The 20,146-nt window shown below is 53.9% G+C and overlaps 1 protein-coding gene across 1 annotated transcript; it reads left to right on the forward strand.

Annotated features, from left to right (window-relative positions):
* Positions 1–267: 267 nt before the first annotated feature.
* GRK6 (G protein-coupled receptor kinase 6) lies at positions 268–19,907 on the forward strand. Its single transcript, XM_007524338.3, has 16 exons — positions 268–474; positions 3,263–3,358; positions 4,189–4,301; positions 4,406–4,483; positions 4,733–4,833; positions 5,133–5,225; positions 5,324–5,387; positions 5,488–5,628; positions 5,766–5,956; positions 7,966–8,003; positions 8,099–8,188; positions 11,675–11,883; positions 11,976–12,113; positions 18,050–18,187; positions 18,265–18,399; positions 18,903–19,907. Exons 1-16 carry the CDS (start codon positions 423–425, stop codon positions 18,972–18,974), a joined length of 1,749 nt encoding a protein of 582 aa, XP_007524400.1. The 5' UTR covers positions 268–422; the 3' UTR covers positions 18,975–19,907.
* The last annotated feature ends 239 nt before the right edge of the window (positions 19,908–20,146 follow it).

The following is a 20,146-nucleotide window of genomic DNA, read 5'->3' on the forward strand; positions in this document are numbered from 1 at the left end:
GGCTCGGCCCTAATTGGCAGTTGGGCTACGAAGGCTCAGAAATTCGAACCTGGGGGCCGAATTCCAGCTCACCACCAACCAGGACCGGTGGACGTATGAAGCCCCGCCCCCCGCTCCTTTGAGCGAATCGCGGGATCAAGGGGCGGGGTCTGGCTCCGAGGCTGTCTAATGGGAAGGCGGCGCGGGGAGAGTCCGCCTCGCTATTGACTGAGTAAAGTAAACAGGAGGCGGAGCCAGGCAGGCCGGCTCCCAGGGCCCCCGGAGGGGCGGAGCGAGCGCGGCGGGCGGCGGCGGCCGGGGAGGCCCGGGAGGCCGCGGCGCGGTCACTGCGAGCCCAGCCGACCCATCGCCCTGCGGGCCCGGCTCTCGCGCGCGACCCCGGCCGGCGGGACGGCCCGGCGGGCCCGGCGGCGCCGCAGCCCATGGAGCTCGAGAACATCGTAGCGAACACAGTGCTGCTCAAGGCCCGGGAAGGTGAGACACGCGCGGGGAGGCGGCGGGCTCGGCGGGGCGCCCCGACCGCCCGGCCCCGCAGGCAGCGCGAAGCTTTCCGGGCGAGCGGGCGGACTCCTCCTGCGCACCTGCCCCGGAGCCGGGCCCGGGAAGGGGCGGGGGCCAGGCCGCCGCCCTGGCGGAGCGGGTGACGGGCGAGGGCTGGAGGGAGGAAGGAAGAGCGGAGGGTGGGACCTGGGAGCGCCTGTCTACGCCTCTCCCCGGGAGGGTGAGCCGATGCCCGGGACCGGCAGCTCGCCGCACGTGCCCGTCTGCCGGGCCCCAGGCGCCCGCGGCGCAAAGTTGGCGGCTACTGGCTCGCAGAATGAATGAACGCAGCAGCCCCAGCCCTCCCGATCTCGGGGTGGGGGGCGACGGCTGTTCATCCAGGCCACCGCCGCCACGGGCCACTTGCTCAGACATACTGGGGACAGAGGTGCATGAGTCACCATCTGTCCTTGGAAGCCCACGGCCCCGAGGGATCACTGCGCACAAAAACGAGTGGGAGCTGAGCTCCGAAGGAAGGGAGCTCACCGGCCTGTGGGACTGGGGTGCAAAAGCCAGGCAGAGGAGCCAGCCCGGAAGCCTGCTGTGTGAAGGTCCTGAAGGAGAGAGAAGGGCCAAAGGCGGGGATGCCTACCTGCCCCGCGTCATCTGCCCCTCATCATCTGCCCCTCCCTGCCATTGTCCATCTCAGTACCCAGGTCGAGTTCTGTTCTGTCCAGGGTGCTGGAGAGCCCGAGGGATCAATCCTTCTGGGAACTCTAGGGCAGGGAGGTTGCGACAGGCTTGTCTCTGCTAGGCTTCAAGATTCAGAGTCCTCTGCTTCACCTTTCCACCCTCTTTCCCACGTGGGAAATGGGGCTTGGATCTAACGCACACAGTGAGACACAGGGCTCAGGCTGCCCCCAATGCGGTTGAGAAGTGTAGAGATGTCCCCCGCTGGCAAGATATGGGTGTCCCCTAGTGCGTGTGGACCCCGCTGGCTGCTGGGTCCTGAGTGCCCGGAACCTTCCTTATCTCCCGTCTTCCCAGCCTCTGTCTTCCTCCCAGCCTCTGGGGGCATCTGCTGATTGATTCTGTTCTGCCTCGTCATCCAGCCAGCCAGGGAGGAGGGGAGGGGAAAGCCTCGTTGGGCAGTCCTCCCTCAGGCTGGAGCTGGTTCAGGCCTCAGACCTACCCAGAGCACTGCCTTGCCTGGCCAGAGTGTGGGTTCCTTTGGGCAGGCTTCCTCTGACCAGTGGGTGAGGCACTGGGGGACCCCTTCCTTCCCAGGAGGACCCTCACTCTGACCTGGAGATGCATCCCTTCACTGGACTCATCTCTGACCTGCTCCTGGCCTGGTTGGAGATGGGATCTGAAAATGAAAGGAAATTCCACTTTTTACTGTCATTGACCCCTGACCCCTGACTCCTGACTCATGGGCCAGCTGCAGCAGCTGCCTGGCAGCTTCCCAAAGGACCCTAGGACCTGGGTGGTCTGGCAGCCCTTGTGTATGTATGCTGTTGGCACCTAGTAGATGCTCAGTATATTTGGGGCTTAGCTTTCAGTTCCAGGGAGTCCTAATCCTGCCACCACTGCCAGGTTTTGTGACATTGGGTGTACTGATTCCCCACCCTGGGACCTGGGTTTACATATGAAAATTGGGCTGGGTATGGCAGAGCAACTGGAGAATGCAGTGGGGTGGCCCCAGGGTGCAAGGCGGTCCTGGGTGGGGAGGAGCCCGATAACCAGCCCCCAGCCCGTGGTGTGTCCTCCCAGGGCAGAGTGTTTACATGTGACTCTTGCTGCCTTAATGTGGTTGGGAGGAAGGGAGGGAGGAAGTAGCTGGTGGGGGGAAGCAGATGGTGGAGGGTTGGGCTAGGGGCTTGTAGGGGTGGGGGTGGGAGTTCCCCTTCTGGGGAGGCCTGGGGAGGAGTTGGGGGTGGAGGGTCTGGTGTTCCCTGCGGTGAAGCAATGCTGGGTGTGCTGGGACTGCCAGCCTGAAGGTTTCCCAATGTGGGGTACCCTGCCACACTTCCCCCCTGCAGCCACCCGTCCTCCTCATCATTACTGCCACTGCCTAGCTGGTGGCCAGAGGGGAAACTGAGGCCAGGTGAGGGGAAATGGTTGCCTGAAGTTGCTGTGGAATTAGATGCTGGAACTGGAACTCACTGCTTGTCACAGTCCTGCTGGGTGCCACTGGGACACACACACACACACACACACACACACACACACACACACACGTCCAACACCACCTCTAGAGGTGGCTTGGGACCAGAAGTGTACTGGAGAAATTGAGGTCCATGGTGGCACATGAGAGGCCTCAAGTCTGAATCCGAGGTTCAACACCTGATCTGTGAGACACTCTTCTCCCCCTGGTGGCCACAGGCCACATCCGGCCAACTTCTCAGGTGCTTACTTGGAGGCACTGGGTTTTGAGCAGAATGGGAACCGTTCTTTGCCATATGTCCCACCCCTCCCTCTTGCCCACTTCTAGTCCTCATTGGCCTGCTTGGTTCTGGAGGCATTTGAGCTGCTACCCTGGCCTCAGCAGCTGCAGATGGGGATCAGCTACAGAAAATGAGGCAGGATTCAGGGCCTGGGGAGCCCTGTGCATTGAAGGGAGCGGGGGGGGGGGGGCAGCCCTCCCCCACCCCATCTTTGGCATCGCCAACCTGGCCTCCCTCACCAACTGGGAGGGGCTACTGAAGCACGAGGGCCCATGAGACCAAGAGGGCACAGCAGGGGACTCGGTCGTGAGACCCAGTGGCCTGTGCTCCCACAGGTGGTGGCGGGAATCGCAAAGGCAAGAGCAAGAAATGGCGGCAGATGCTGCAGTTCCCCCACATCAGCCAGTGCGAGGAGCTGCGGCTCATCCTCGGTGAGGCCAGAGCGTGGAATGGGGTGGGGATGGGGTTGCTGGGAAGCCTCCCCTGGGGTCGAGGAGCAGGAAGGTCAAGGCACCCTGCCCACTTCCAGTTTCTAGGCCTGGGTGGGGCAGAGGGCAGAGTGTAAACAGGAGGCAGCAGAGAGCGGGCAGGACAGGGTCAGAGTTGGGGCATCCTGAGAAGGGAGGGGGGCAGGCCCCTGATGACAGAGAGGTTGTGGGGCATGAGCTCCAACCTGTCGGGCCGCCATGCTAGGAGGCTGAGGGGCACTAAAGTCTCCCCCTGAGGTCCTCAACCTGGTCAGAGGGACAGAAGGGTTCCAGGTTTGAGTAGCACCCCAGGGGGCCAGGCCCCCGTGATACCTGCATGTAGGCGAGGGTGTGTGTGTGTGGGGGGGGTGGGTTGTGTACTGCTGCTCCCTGCCTGAGAAGGGGGCCCAGCCACGAGCTTGCCGGAAGCCACAGCTTCCTCCCCCACTTTCGCCAGAAAAGCAGGCAAGCAGGCGGCAGGTGTGGGCCCAGCCCGGAACCTTGCCGACCGCACCCATGCCCAGTGCTATGACACATCATGTGGGGGGTGGGTGGCACAGAGGACATCCAGATGTGCAGTCCGGCTGTGTGACCCTGGGCTGGTCACTCAGCCTCTCTGGGCCTTAGCAGCCCACACTCTTGTAATGGAGGCCTCTGCTGACCTCAGGGTTGCAGTGCAGGTTCTAGAGACTACTGGAAAGGCTGACAATACAGGGCTGGCCGCTGTGGGGCCCCAGGTGTGCCTTCAGGGGCTCCAGGCCTGGGTACCCAGCTGCGCCCCCTCCACCCCGCAGAGCACGACTACCACAGCTTGTGCGAGCGGCAGCCCATCGGGCGCCTGCTGTTCCGCGAGTTCTGCGCAACAAGGCCTGAGCTGAACCGCTGCATCGCCTTCCTGGATGGGGTGGTATGTGCTGGGGCCCCACCCTGGGGTGGACAGGGCGGGAAGGGGGTGGGCTACACCTGTCACGGGGCCCAGCGCCCAGGACTCTGCCTCCCCCTCCCCCACAGGCTGAGTACGAAGTGACCCCTGATGAGAAGCGGAAGGCATGTGGGCGGAGGTTGATGCAGAACTTTCTGAGCCACATGGTGAGCAAGCAAAGGGATGGAGGGTGGAGGGACAGTGGTGACGCATAGAGGCCTGGCCTAGGCTGGCCAGCAGGTGCCTGGGAACCGCTCCAGGCCTGGCCAGCCAGCTGTGCAGGCAGGGAGCCCAGGGAATGGGACAGGGCTCTGGGCCAGGCTGCTCTCTCTTGCGGCCTGCTGCCCTAAGGGGGCTCACCCTTGACCCACAGCCCCCCCAGCACAGACCTTGACCTGTCCTTGGCCTGTCCCCAGGGTCCTGACCTCATCCCGGAAGTGCCCCGGCAGCTGGTGACCAACTGTGCCCAGCGGCTGGAGCAGGGACCCTGCAAGGATCTCTTCCAGGAGCTCACCCGGTAACCCCCCCATCCTGGTCCCGGACAGGGGGTGAGAGTGTCCCAAGAGGGGACCTTGGTGGGCTAGGAAGCACAGCCGCTCTCCCCATCCTTGCTCTGCTGTGTGACCGTGGGTGGGCTGCCTGCCCTTTCTGTTGGGCTCCTGGCTGTGTCTCATGGAAGTGGCTGAGCAGGAAGGCTGGTTGCATGGAACACCTTTTGGGCTGAGCAGGTCCCAGACCAGGTGGGGAGAGGGGGCTGCCCTGTCACCCTGAGAACCCAGGGCTGTGAGGCTGACCACTGCTGGGGGCCCTTGCCAGCCTGACCCACGAGTACCTGAGCGTGGCGCCCTTTGCCGACTACCTCGACAGCATCTACTTCAACCGGTTCTTACAGTGGAAGTGGCTGGAGAGGTGTGTTCCTGGGAGGCTGAGTCGGGAGTGGCTGGACCACCAAGGGTTGACGGAAGCCCCCAGCTCAGCCTCACCCACTTCCAAACCCTCACCCACAGGCAGCCTGTGACCAAAAATACCTTCAGGCAGTACCGAGTGCTGGGCAAAGGCGGCTTTGGGGAGGTGAGTGTCAGAGGCACATAGGGTGGACCTTGGCCCACTTCCGCCATGGGTCCCCAGGAAGGCCACAGCCTGTCCCCACAAGTCCCCCCTGCACCCCTAGGTGTGTGCCTGCCAGGTGCGGGCGACAGGCAAGATGTACGCGTGCAAGAAGCTGGAGAAGAAGAGGGTGAAGAAGCGTAAGGGCGAGGCCATGGCACTGAACGAGAAGCAGATCCTGGAGAAAGTGAACAGTAGGTTTGTAGTAAGTACAGACAGACATCCCTCAGGCCCCAGAGATGCCCAGGCAGGGCGGTGTGGGGCACCGGCACCAGCCTGGCAGCGGCCCCGGAGGAGTCCTCAGGTGTCAGCCTTACCTGAGGGCCGCGTCCCCTGCTGCAGGTGAGCCTGGCCTATGCCTATGAGACCAAGGATGCGCTGTGCCTGGTGCTGACGCTGATGAATGGAGGCGACCTCAAGTTCCACATCTATCACATGGGCCAGGCGGGCTTCTCAGAGGCGCGGGCAGTCTTCTACGCCGCAGAGATCTGCTGTGGCCTGGAGGACCTGCACCGGGAACGCATCGTGTACAGGTGCCCCTGGTGGAATGATGGGGGTGCTCCACGCTCACCCACACCAGGAAAAACTGAGCCACTTGGAATCCAGGCTTGGGTGCTGGCTCACCTGCAGACCCACTCGTGGTGTGACCTCAGGCCTCATGGCTCACCGCCCCCCACCACACACACACACACACACACACACACACACACACACACACACACACACACACACACACCTTTCTCTTCAGGGAAGCAGGTCCTCAAAGAGACAATGCAGCTGATGTATCCAGATCCACCAGGGTTATTACTGGGGCTCAGTGGCTGCTCCTGGTGGCCATTTTTTCTTTTCCTTTCTTTTTTCTTTTCTTTTTTTTAAAGATTTTATTATTTATTTATGAGAAAGATAGGAGAGAGAAAGAACCAGACATCACTCTGGCACATGTGCTGTCAGGGATTGAACTTGGGACCTCATACTTGAGAGTCCAAAGCTTTATCACTGTGCCACCTCCAAGACCACTTTCTTTTCCTTTCTTTTATTTGACAGGACAGAGAAATTGAGAGGGAAGGGGGAGATAGACAAGAAGGATAGACACCTGTAGCCCTGCTTCACCACTTGAAAAGCTTCCCCCTTGTAGGGGAGAGTGGGGACTTGAACCCATGTCCTTGAGCTCAACCAGGGGTATGCCACCACCTGCCCCCCCAAAAAAAAAAAAAAAGATTTTCTTTGTTGGGACCAAGAGATAGCTTGCTTACGGGAGCACATACTTTGCCATCTGTAAAGTCCCAAGTTCTAACCCCCAGCCACTATGTGGAAAGGGGACGCTTTACAAGTGATGGAGCAGTGCTAGAGTGTCTCTTCTCCCTGTGGATCCTCCTCTCTTCCTCTCTCCCTGAACCTAGAAGTCTGCCAGGAATGATGGAATTCCATAAATACACAGCCGCAGTAAAACCCTAGTCCCAAAATAAATAAGTGCATAAACAGGGCTGGGGTCATGCAAAAGACTCTCAGGCCTAAGGCTTCGAGGTCTCAGGTTCAATCCCCAGCACCCTCATAAGCCAGAGCTGAGCAGTACCCTGGTAATAAATAAATAAACAAACAAATATTATGTAAACAGATGCACAATCATTTATTTATTTATTTATAAAGATTTTATTTATTTATTAATGAGAAACATAGGAGGAGAGAGAAAGAGCCAGACATCACTCTGGTACATGTGTTGCTGAGGATGAACTCAAGACCTCATGCTTGAGAGTTCGATGCTTTATCCACTGTGCCACCTCCCAGACCACTTATTTATTTATTTTTATTGCCACCAAAGTTAACCTTGGGGCTCGGTGTCACGAAGAATCTACCGCTTCTGGCAGCCTTTATTTCCTTTAAATTTTTTCTTTCTTTTTGATTAGATAGGATAAACCAACTAGCCCCCAGGAGTTCATTTATTAAGTGAGAACCAGAGCATCACTCTGGTATATGTGGTACTGAGGGTGGAAGTCAACTTCTACACGAAAGTTCTGCGTTCTGCCCTTGTGCTGCCTCCCCAGATGCAACTTCCTTTTTTGTTGTTTGCTTGCTTGCCTGTTTGTTTGTTTGTCTGTTTGTTTGTTTTTACTAGAGCACTGCTCAGATCTGGCTTATGGTAGTGCTGAGGTTTGAACCTGGGGCCTCTGGGGCCTCAGGCATGAAAGTCTTTTTGCAGAATCACTATGCTATCTCTCCAGCTCTTATTATTAAGGTCTATTTTATTTATTGTGTGAGAGAGAGAGACCATAGCACCGCTCAGCTCCGGCATATGTAGTGCCAGAGACTGAACCTGAGGACCTGGACAAGCAACCCACTTGCCCGTTGGGGAGGTAGACTCAGCCCCCAAAGCAGGGGAGAGGGCGGATGGGTCACCCTAGGAGCCAGGGCTGAGCAGGGCTGCTGATTCCTTTCCCCAACACTCCAGGCTCCCCAGTTAGGATGTGTATCCCCCCTCTTCATCCCCACCAGTAAGCTAGGAGGGAGCCCCAGCAGCCTCTGACTCTGCCCTTCTCTCCCACAGGGACCTGAAGCCAGAGAATATTCTGCTGGACGACCACGGTGGGTGGGGGCTGTGGGGGTGCAGGGATGGAGCAGAAGGGGGCAGGGAGGCATCTAGCTCACCTGCTTGGCCTGTCCCGCTCCCCCATACTTAGGCCACATCCGTATCTCCGACCTGGGGCTGGCTGTTCACGTACCCGAGGGCCAGACTATCAAAGGCCGAGTGGGCACCGTGGGCTACATGGGTGAGTCTCTTCTGCCCCTGAGTCCCCTCACTGGCCTCCACCCTGCCCCCCTCATTTCTTGATCTTTTGAATCTTTTTTTTTTTCTTTGTAAAACTGGCATCTCACTTATGTACAATTTCTCTGCTCCTAATCTGCTCTTTAAAATTCAGCTAGAGGGAGGTTGGGCCGCAGTGCAGCGTGTTAAGCGCACATGGCACGAAACTCGAGGACCGGCTTAAGGATCCCGGTTCAAGCCCCCAGCTCCGCACCTGCGGGGGGGGGGGGGGGAGGTCGCTTCACAAGCGGTGAAGCAGGTCTTCAGGTGTCTTTCTTTCCACATCTCTATCTTCCCTTCCTCTCTCCATTTCTCTCTGTCCTGTCCAGCAACAACAACAATAATAACCACAACAATGATAAAAACAACAAGGGCAACAACAAAAAAAGGAAAATAAATACAATATTTTTTAAAAAAATTCAGCTAGAAGGACTGGGAGGAAGAGACACCTCAGCCCCCACAGGTGACTCAGCATCTTCCATGTGGTGCCGGGCACAAACTTGGTGACACATATGGGCACTCAACCTGGTGAACTATTTCTCTGGCGCTACTCAGAGTTTATTTATGTGTTGGCGGGGGGAGCACAGCAGCACTCTGGCCATGCAGTGCTAAAGATGGAACTCAGGATTTCATGCTTGAGAGTCTAACTTTTTTTTTTTAATATTTATTTATTTATTCCCTTTTGTTACCCTTGTTGTTTTATTGTTGTAATTATTATTGTTGTTACTGATGTTGTCGTTGTTGGATAGGACAGAGAGAAATGGAGAGAGGAGGGGAAGAGAAAGATACCTGCAAACCTGCTTCACCATTTGTGAAGCGACTCCCCTGCAGGTGGGAGCTGGGGGCTGGAACCAGGATTCTTACGCCAGTCTTTGTGCTTAACCTACTTGGCTATCACCTGACTCCCAAGAGTCTAACTTTTTATCTACTTCACCATCTCCTGAGATACTACAATTTGCTTCTTTTCTCTCTCTCTCTTTCTTTTCATTATTTTTTAAAAGACACACCTGAAGGTGGTGGCACACCCTGTTGAGTGCACATATTAAAGTATGCAAGGACTGAGATTCAAGCTCCTGGTCCCCTTCTGCATGGTAGGGGGAGGGGGAGCATCACTAGCGGTGAAGCAGTGCTGCAGTTGTCTCTCTATCTCCCCACTTCCCTCTGGATTTCTCTCTGTCTCTATCCTGAATGAATGAATAAATGGAGATCAGAGTACCATTCTTCTCTGGTATGTGCAGTGGTATTGGGGAGTGCGCCTGGACCCCATGCATGTTAAGTCCTGTGCTCTGCCCACTCAGCTACCCTCCTGGCCTGCAGCTTCTGTCTGGGAGTTTGCTGGGCCCCAGGAGTAGAGGAAGTTACTCTTCCTCTTTCACTATATTTGGGCCTTGCCTACTGACCAACCTCTAGGGCTCCTTGTTCTCTCACTGGCTGGGCCTGGGACTGATAACGAATGAGGACTGAGGTGCAGCTCGAACCATGCACTCCAAGCCCTGAGGCCCAGGAGGTGGCTCAGTGGACAAAACACTGGACTCTTAAAAATGAAGTCCTGAGTTTAGTCTCCAGTATTGCATATGCCAGAGTGATGCTTCTCTTTCTGTCTCTCATAAATAATTAAATAAATAAATGGGGGGGGGGGGGACCTTGTCATAGCCAGCTCTCCACTCCCCTAAGCAGCTCAGACTCAGTACAAATGTCCATTTGCAGAAGGGGCTAAGATTTGGCCTCCTAATTCCCTTGGGCACCACCCAACACACCAAGCCCAGCTCTGGGCCCCACCCCTTGGTAGCTGTGTGGGTGTATCCCTGGGCCTGGGCCTCTAACTCCCCCAGCCCCTCCTTTCCTGGCTGGAAAACAGGCACCCTGTCTGTCCCTTCTGCCCCCTGCCCGAGAGACCTCTGCCAGGTGTCCTCCTTGGCTGGTGGCAAGTGTCCACAAAGTCCCCTCTCCCTGCCCCCCACATTAACCCAGCACTGACACACCAATAGGTCACATGGGTTGGACTGGGCCTGCATTTGTCTTTAGATCCCATTGGTCTTTTTTTTTTTTTAACACTCATTAATATGAGTGACTGACGCACCTGATTGAGTGCACATGTTACAATGCACAAGGGCCCAGGTTCAAGTCCCCAGTCCCCACCTGCACCGGGAAAGCTTTGCAAGTGATGAAGCAGGACTGTAGGCGTCTCTCTCTCTCTTCCTCTCTATCACCCCCTACCCTCTCAATTTTTGGCTGTCTCTATCCAATAAATAAATAGGGAGTCAGGTGGTAGCGCAGTGGGTCAAGCGCGTGTGGGGCAAAGCGCAAGGACAGGCATAAGGATCCTGGTTCCAGCCACTGGCTCCCCACCTGTAGGGGAGTTGCTTCACAGGCGGTGAAGCAGGTCTGCAAGTGTCTATCTTTTTTTCCTCCTTTCTGTTTTCCCCTCTTCTCTCTATTTCTCTCTGTCCTATCCAACAACAACAACATCAGTAACAACAACAACAATAATAACTATAACAACAATGAAAAACCAGGGCAACAAAAGGGAAAATAAATAAATATAAAAAAAATTTTAAAAATGAAAGAGAGAGAAAGAAATCAATAAATACATATGGATTTGGGGCCCAGGTGGAGCCTTTCTCTGGCAGGGCCCTGGGTTTCTCCCCAGCACCACATGGGAGCCCATGGACAGCAAGCAGCAAAGGAGCACACTCAGTGGTGGTATAGGGCTTTGGTGTCTCTGTCTCTGATTTTCTCTCTGTCTCCCCTTTCCTCTCTTTCTAAAAATGAAGAATAAAAATAAATTAAGATGTCTCAGCAGTATCGTGGCCCTGGGTTCATTCCTTGGAACTGCATTTAAAATAAATCTGGTCTCTTGATTCTTGGTGTGAGCAGCTAGGCCCAGTTCTTCACCAACATCATCACCCCCCGCCCCCCTTGGGTGTGGAGGATAGGGTGGGGCAAGAGGGTTGGGCTTTGGTAATGTATTTTTGTGCCCTCATCCTTTAAAATCTTCAAAAGATCTGTATTTGAATCTAAATTGCTCTCCTAAATAAACTTACCCTTAATTCTTCTCCTAAAAAATTTCCTTAACATACACGCACAGTATTTGGGGTGGTTAAAATAAAGGGGGAAAAAAGTGGAGCAGTGAAGCCCCAGTGACGACAAATTTAAATATATTTGTCAATATATTAGTGGTAGGGGAGATAGCTCAGCAGTGTACATAGCAGGCTTTCATGCCTGAGGCTTCAAGGTCCCGGGTTCAATTCCTGGCACCATCAGTGCTCTAGTTCAAAAGGACAAAAAAAAAAAAGGTGTATGTGTGTAGGAGTTCTGGCTCTCAGGAAGTTCAGCCCACATCCACTCCCAGTGAGGGGTGCCCTGGGTGGGTGGGGGCGCTGAGCTGGTCTCCTGACCCCAGGCCGGCACCCACCTCCCGCCCAGCCCTGACCCCTGCTCTCCGCGCCAGCCCCGGAGGTGGTGAAGAACGAGCGTTACACCTTCAGTCCGGACTGGTGGGCGCTCGGCTGCCTCCTGTATGAGATGATCGCCGGCCAGTCGCCTTTCCAGCAGCGGAAGAAGAAGATCAAGCGGGAGGAGGTGGAGCGGCTGGTGCGCGAGGTGGCCGAGGAGTACTCGGAGCGCTTCTCCGTGCAGGCCCGCTCGCTCTGCGCGCAGGTAGGGCGCAGGGAGGTGGGGTGTGGGGTGCGGGACTGTCCCCCACCCTGCCCCTCACCCTCATCGTAATCACCACCCACCTGCCCGTGCAGCTCCTCTGCAAGGACCCTGCCGAGCGTCTGGGGTGCTGTGGGGGTGGCGCCCGCGAGGTGAAGGAGCACCCGCTCTTTAAGAAGCTGAACTTCAAGAGGCTGGGAGCCGGCATGCTGGAGCCGCCCTTCAAGCCTGATGTGAGTGCTGCTGACTCCTATGGGGGCAGAAGCTGAGACCTGCAGGGTTAACTGATGGAGCCCACTTCACATGGTCCAGCCAGTCAAGAACCGCATGTCCCCCATGGCCTAGCCTAGAACATTCCCATCGATTAGCTGTGTAGATTGGATCTGGGAACGCTAGTGTTCCCTTTTTTTTTTATATATATAATATTATCTTTATTTATTTGTTGGATAGAGACAGCCAGAAATCCAGAGGGAAGGAAGTAATAGAGAGGGGGAGAGACACTTGCAACATTGCTTCCTTCACCAGTCACAAAGCTTTCCCCCTGCAGATGGGCACTGGGGGCTCGACCTGGGTCCTTGCTTATTGTAACTTGTACGCTCAACCAGGTGCACCACCATCCCACCCCTGCTAGTTTTCTTTTTAATTAACTTGAGTTCATTTATTTTGAGGAGCTGGGTCTCAAGCATTGACGATTTCATCACTCCTGGGCTGCTTTTTCTTTTTGAATTTCTAAAAAATTTTATTAGTGATTTAATGTTGATTTACAAAATTATAAGGTAACAGGGGCATGATCCCACATCTTTCCCACCCCCAGAGTTCTTTGTCCCCATTCCCTCCATTGGAAACTTCAGTCGTTCTCCCAAGATCACAGGTATAGGTTGACTACTATTTCTATAACTCAAAAATTTTACATATTTGCCCCCTCCTTTTATGGTTTTTCATTCTCTTCCTTTACTTCTAAGTTTCTCCCCCCCCCCCCCCCCATGGTCCTGATGGAATTTGGAGTTCAGAGCCCCTCTGGTCATCTGTCCCTAACATTTACCTCTGAGATTATGGGCCAAAATTCTTTATGGGGCACAGAAGGTGGAAGCAGTTACTTCTGTAATTGAATTCCTTCTTCACTGGACTGGGACGTTGGCAGGTGGATTGACTGTTTCCTTCTTTATTATTTTTTTTTTTAAGATTTTCTCTCTTTAAAAAATATTTATTTATTCCCTTTTGTTGCCCTTGTTTTATTGTTGTAGTAATTATTCTTGTTGTTACTGATGTCCTTGTTGTTGGATAGGACAGAGAGAATTGGAGAGAAGAGGGAAAGAAGACAGAGAGGGGGAGAGAAAGATAGACACCTGCAGACCTGCTTCACCACCTGTGAAGCGACTCCCCTGCAGGTGGGGAGCCGGGGCCTCAAACCAGGATCTTTATGCCGGTCTTTGTGCTTAACCCACTGCGCTACCACCTGACTCCCCAATTTTCTCTCTTTTTATTATTATCTTTATTTTTTGAATAGAGACAGCCAGAAATTGAGAAGGAAGGGGTGATAGCGAGGAGAGACAGAGAGACCCCTGCAACCCTGCTCCACTGTTTGTGACACTTGTCCCTGTAGGTGGAGACCAGGGGCTTAAACCTGGATCCTTGCACACTACAGTGTGTCCACTTAACCAGGTGCTCCATCACCACCTGTCCCCCGCCCCTCCAGACTGCTTCTATCTTTCCCTAGTGCCTGGGCTTCTTTTCATTCAGAGAGAGACAGAATGAGAGAGAGAGAGATACCATAGCACCAGAGCTTCCCCCCATGCTGTGGCACCTCCCATGTGGCACCAGGGTTCTAACCTAGGTTGATCATACGGCAAGGCATGGGTCCTACCTAGTGAGCTACCTTTCCACTGTTATTGATTCATGTGGAAAATATTTGAATGTTCTCACACTAAACCCTACTGTAATGAGTAGGACAACCTGTTTATTTTCAGGTAGTGAGGCAAAGCTATAATTAGCTAGGCTAGCATACATGAGAGCCCCAGAAAGCTTTTCAGTGAGGGTGGGGGTGGAGGGGACACAGAGTTCCTGAGAATGTTCTAGAGCTGATGATGTGGATGGCTACACAATTCTGAATATATAGAAAGTCACTGGATTCTTTATTTTTTAAAATTTATTTATTCCCTTCTGTTGCCCTTGTTGCTTTATTGTTATAATTATTATTGTTGTCGGATAGGACAGAGAGAAATGGAGAGAGGTGGGGAAGACAGAGGAGGAGAGAAAGATAGACACCTGTAGACCTACTTCACTATTTGTGAAGCGACTCCCCTATAGGTGGGGATCCTTACACCTGTCCTTGCACTTTGCGCCATGTGCTCTTAAGCCTCTGTGCTACCGCCCGACTGCCAAAAGTCACTGGATTCTATGCCCTCAAGGGCTGGCCTTGTATACCCAGATCAGGAGGAGCTGCGCCCATGTTCCAGAAGTTCTCGTCTGCTCACTGTCCACTCCCCACCCCCACCCCCCCAGCTCTTGTCTTTGCTCGCAAGCCTGACCCTGAGCCCACCAGCTCAGACCCACATCCTGAAGTCACAGGGAGTTGGTGAGAAATAGCTCAGCAGGCAAGGTCATACCCACCTATGCAGGAGAACCCAGGTTTGAGCCCTGGCATCACATGGAAACACTATAGACCACACCAAGGGAACTAAACAGAGGGGAGGGCAGAGAGAAAATTGGGTGGGAGAGGGTAAGGTATGGTGCACCCTGTTAAGTGTACATGTTACTATACTTAAAAGACCCAGGTTTGAGCCCGCAGCCCCCACCTGCAGGGGGAAGCTTCATGAACAGTGAATCAGTAGTGAAGGTATCTATCTCCCTCTAGCTTCTCTTCCTCTCAATTTCACTCTGTTCTATCAAGTAAAAAATAAATATAAATATCTAAAAAAAAAAAAAAAAGAAAGAAAGAAAGAAAGAATCCCTACCTGCAGGGGAGTCGGTGAAGCAGGTCTGCAGGTGTCTATCTTCTCTCCCCCTCTCTGTCTTCCCCTCCTCTCTCCATTTCTCTCTGTCCTATCCAACAACAATGATATCAGTAATAACTACAACAATAAAAAAGGACAACAAAAGGGAATAACTATATAAATATTTTAAAATCACTTTAAAAAGAAAAAAGGAAAGATGAGCAGGGAAGCCACCTATCTATCTCCTCCTCCTCTCTTAATTTCTCTCTGTCCTATCAAATAAGTGGGGAAAAAAGGGGGGAGTGGCCACCGGGAGTGGAGGATTCAATGTACAAATACCAAGTCTCAGCCGTAACCTTAGTGGCAATTAAAAAAAAAAAGTGTGGGGGCTGGGCAGTAGCACACATAATTCAAACTGCAAGGACCCATGCAAGGATCCTGGTTCAAGCCCGACTCCCCACCTGCAGGGGGGTTGCCTCACAAGCAGTGAAGCAGGTCTGCAAGTGTCTGTCTTTCTCTCCCCCTCTCTGTCTTCCCCTCTTTCAATTTTTCTTTGTCCATCCAACAACTGCAGGGACAGTAACAGCAACAACAATGGAAACAAGATTGCTGCCAGGAGCAGTGGGTTTGTAGTGCAGGCACCGAGCCCAACAATAACCCTGGAGGCAAAAAGAAGTGCATGGGGTGGACAGGGGCAGTTCAGCGCTAGAGTACAGGACTTTCAAGTATCAGGTCCAGAGTTTAAACCTTACTGGTTCATATGCCAGAGTGATGCTCTGGTTTTCTCTCTCTCCAATCCATCATTCTTTGGCCAGGTAGATTGTGCAAAGGTCTTTCAAGACAGAGGTCCCAGCTTCTTTTTTTTTTTTTTTAATTTTATTTTTTATTAATGTTTTATAGTCAACAGTAAAATACAGTACATGTGTAACATTTCTCAGTTTCCCACATAACAATTCAAGCCTCACCATGCCTTCCTCTGTTCTAGGACCTGAACCCTCCCCCCATAACCCAGAGACTTCTACTTGGGTGCAGTACACCAAGAGGTCCCAGAGTCTCTCCTCAGTACCACCAAACATTGAACAGCGTTCTGGTGAACAATAAAATCAGGGACCAGGGGCTAATGCACTGGGTAGAGCATATACTTTACCAGGTACAGGGATCTAGTTTTGAGCCCTCTTGCTCTACAAGAGTACCATACACAGGGAGCTTCATGAGTAGTGGAGTGGTGCTCAGGTGTCTCTCCTTGACTGTCTGTCTCTCTCCTACTCTCTAACATCCTCTATCAAGAAAAAAGGGCGGGGGTTAATAAGCATAATGGTTGTGCAAAGAGACTCTTATGCCTGAGGCTCCAAAGTGCCAGGTTCAATCCCCCATAGCACCGTAAGACAGAGCTAAGCAGTGCTTTGGTTAAAAAAAAAAAGGGGGGGGGATCAGGCTGTAGCACAGCAAGTTAAATGCAGGTGGCGCAAAGCGCAAGGATCCTGGTTCAAGCCCTGGCTCCCCACCTGCAGGGGAGTCGCTTCACAAACGGTGAAGCAGGTCTGCAGGTGTCTATCTTTCTCTCCCACTCTCTGTCTTCCCCTCCTCTCTCCATTTCTCTCTGTCCTATCCAACGACGAGGACAACAATAATAACTACAACAATAAAACAAGGGCAACAAAAGGGAATAAATAAATAAAATAACTTTTTTTTTTTAAAAAAAAGGGTGATCCAGGAGATGGCACAGTGGATAAAGCATTGAACTCTCAAGCGTGAAGTCTTGAGTTTAATCCCCTGTAGCCCATGACCAGAGTGATGTCTGGTTCTTCCTCTCTCCTGCTATCATTCTTCATAAATAAATAAAATCTTTTATGGGGGGGAAGGGAGGGTCAGGCAGTAGCGCAGTGAGTTAAGCGCACATGGCCCCAAGTGCAAGGACTGGCGTAAGGATCCCAGTTCCAGCCCCCGGCTCCCCACATGCAGGAGAGTCTCTTCACAGGTAGTGAAGCAAGTCTGCCGGTATCTATCTTTCTCTCCTCTCTGTCTTCTTCTACTCTCTCCATTTCTCTCTGTCCTATCCAACAATAGCAATGACAATAATAATAATGACAACAAGAGCAACAAAATGGGAACAGTGGCCTCTAGGAGCAGTAGATTCATAGTGCAGGCACCGAACCCCGGCAATAAGAAGAAAGTAGGGGCCGGGTGATGGTGCACCTGGTTAAGTGCTCACATTACAGTGCACAAGGACCCAGGTTCAAGCCCCTGGTCCCCATCTGCAGGGGAAAGCTTCACAATGGTGAAACAGGGCTGCAGGTGTCTCTCTGCCTCTCTCCCTTTCTATCTTCCTCTCCATCTCTCAATTTCTCTCTGCCTCTATCCAATAAATAAGTAATATAAAAATATTTAAAAAGGGAGGGGAAGAAAATGTTCTCTGGGAGAGGTAGAAATGAAAAGCTCTAGTAGCACAGAAATAAATGAGCAAACAGATGAGAATAAATTCAAGTCAATTAACTTTTTTTTTTTTTAACCAGAGCACTGATCAGGTCTGGCTTATGGTGCAAGAGATTGAACCTGGGACTTTGGATTCTCAGGCATGAGAGTCTCTTCATTGATTTTTTTTTTTTTTTTTGCCTCCAGGGTTATCTCTGGAGCTCAGTGCCAGCACTACAAATCCACTCCTAGAGGCCGTTTTTGCCATTTTATTGGGTAGAATAGAGAGAAATTGAGAGGGGAAAGAGAGAAAGAGACCTGCAGACCTGCTTCGCTGCTTGTGAAAGATCTTCCCTGCAGGTGGGGAGCCAGGAGTTCAAACCTGGCTCCTTGTGCAAGTCCTTGCACTTAAGTGGGTACACCACTTGCCAGCCCCCTGCCTTTTTTATTTTTTTAAACTTTATTTATTTGAGTTGATAGAACAGAGACAATTGGAGGGGAAAGTAAGGAGATAGACACTTGCAGCCCTGCTTCACTGCTTGTAAAGTTTCCTTCCTGCAAGTGGGGACCAGGGGCTTGAACCCAGGTCTTTGTGCATGGTACTTACTCTGTGTACTTAACTAGGTGAGCCACCACCCAGCCCCCCAACCCATTGTTTTCCAAAAAAGAGTGTGCGGGGCACCCAATTTCCTGTGAACCAGAGGGCTGGCGGAGGCAGGCAGAGCAAGCCAGCTGGTACAAGTCTCAGTGTGTGTGTTTGTGAGAGACTGTGCGTCTGCCTGGGTCTGTGTGGTGTCCCCATCTGACTGTCACCCTGTCCGCAGCCCCAGGCCATCTACTGCAAGGATGTTCTGGACATCGAGCAGTTCTCCACAGTCAAGGGCGTGGAGCTGGAGCCTGCTGACCAAGACTTCTACCAGAAGTTTGCCACAGGCAGCGTGCCCATCCCCTGGCAAAATGAGGTGGGAGCCAGCCCAGCCAGGGGCACGGAGCATGGGGAATGGCATGGGGAATGACTAACAGCCCCCACGCCCGGCAGATGGTGGAGACTGAGTGCTTCCAGGAGCTGAACGTCTTTGGGTTGGACGGCTCTGTCCCCCCAGACCTGGACTGGAAAGGCCAGCCGCCTGCACCCCCCAAGAAGGGACTTCTACAGCGGCTCTTCAGTCGCCAGGTAACCCCTGAGGCACTTCACCTGGGGCCCAGCCTGGCTCCAGGTCCAGTGGGAGGGAGTGGGCAGCCTCCGAGGCGCCAGGGTCTCTGGCCTCGCGCCCACTGGTTCCCCCACCCCTGGTGGGCTCATGGCCTCTTTTCTCTTTCCAGAGGTGAGCAGTGTGGGCTCCCCGTGGGGTGGCCTCGGGGAGCCCCGGGCAGTCCTCCCATGGCACAGGCGAGATGTGGGCGTAGGAAGAAGTCTGGTGGCCACTCACCCCCACCCTTCCCCTCCCCCTCCCCCACACCCTGGCACCTTCACGCCACTGGCCTTGCTTACCTATTCATCCCTCTGGGCCCTGGTTGGGCACAGCCTGGGGGCTCCCCGCTCTCCCTCACTCCTCTATTGCTGGCAGCCTCTGCAGATGTCCACCCCCACCACCTCACCCCCCCAGTGGGCAGCCTAGCCTGGTGGTGGCTAACACAGCCTGCTCTGCCTCTCTCCCTCATATCTCTGCCCTCCAGGATTGCTGTGGGAACTGCAGCGACAGTGACGAGGAGCTGCCCGCCCGCCTCGAGCTCCCCACCCGCCTCTAGCCCCGAGCCTGAGGTCCCCGCCAGCCATTGGCGGTAGCAGCTTCTCCGAGCGCTGTTTACAGTGTTTGCACAGTGGTCTTCCCTGTTGTAGTCTGGGGGATGCCACCAGAGCTGGTCCCCATGTACCTGGCCCCCCTGGCCCGGGTCAGGCTGAGTTTGGCAAGGCCCCAGCTTTCTGTCCCAGGGTCGCAGGTGCACCCCTCCCTGCAGCTCTGACCCGTGGAGCATGGGGCTCTCTGTATTTATGTATTTGTGCGAATGTATATACAGCCCGAGCATTCTTAGGGCTCACCCAGGAACTGTTGGGGGGGGGCCACTGCCAAACACAAGGCTCATCCAGACCAGCTTGGATAGGCCAGGCCCCAGGGCTGCCAGCACTGTGCCCACCAACCCAGGCAGACATGCCTGCCCTCTGCCCTGGGCTCAGCCCCCTTCTAGGACTCAACCGGGCCCTTCCTTGGCTTGTGCTGAAACTGGGAACTCTGCATCTCCTGGGCTGTGCCAAAATGTGACTGGAGATGGGACTGACCCTGGGACCAACCCATCCACTGCCAGGCTGTCCCAGACGGGTCTGCCTCTGCCTTCCAGCCCCAGGGCACCATGGCCCTCCTGCTGGGCTCCTGCCGAAACACCCCCAGGATGGGCTGTGAGAAGATGTGCCCATGGCCCACCCTTGAACATTCCAGATTCCCATCATAACGGTAGACACATGTGCCCAGCAATAATCTCCCCCTTCCCCCTCCCGTGTGTGTGTGTGTGTGTGTGTGTGTGTGTGTGTGTGTGTGTGTGTGTGTATATGTGTAGGGGTGGGCTTAAGCTGGGAGCCTGGCCCTCCTCCCCAGACTGTGCTGGCCACCCTGATCCCAGTGTTAGGGTAATGTGGGGGCTCCAGAGCCCTGGTTGTTCGTATTTAAAGGCAATTTTTATTACTCATTCTGTCTGTCGTGAGCTGCTGTGTGTCTCTGTGTGAATACAGTCCAAGCGCAAACCTGGCCCATTGCCCCTGCCTGCCTTTCTTGTCCTGGTGCCCCAGGGTCTTCCTGTAGCTGGCAGGTGGGCTGAGCTGAGTAGTGGAGCTACCCAGGTCCGGCCCTTGGGGTTGCTTCTCCGAGTGGCAAGGCTTCGTGGCCTTTGGACTTACCCAGGGGTGTGTTCTCAGCCTCTTAAGTAGA

The sequence above is a fragment of the Erinaceus europaeus genome, chromosome 9 (genome assembly GCF_950295315.1).
Source record: "Erinaceus europaeus chromosome 9, mEriEur2.1, whole genome shotgun sequence".
Taxonomy (NCBI): domain Eukaryota; kingdom Metazoa; phylum Chordata; class Mammalia; order Eulipotyphla; family Erinaceidae; genus Erinaceus; species Erinaceus europaeus.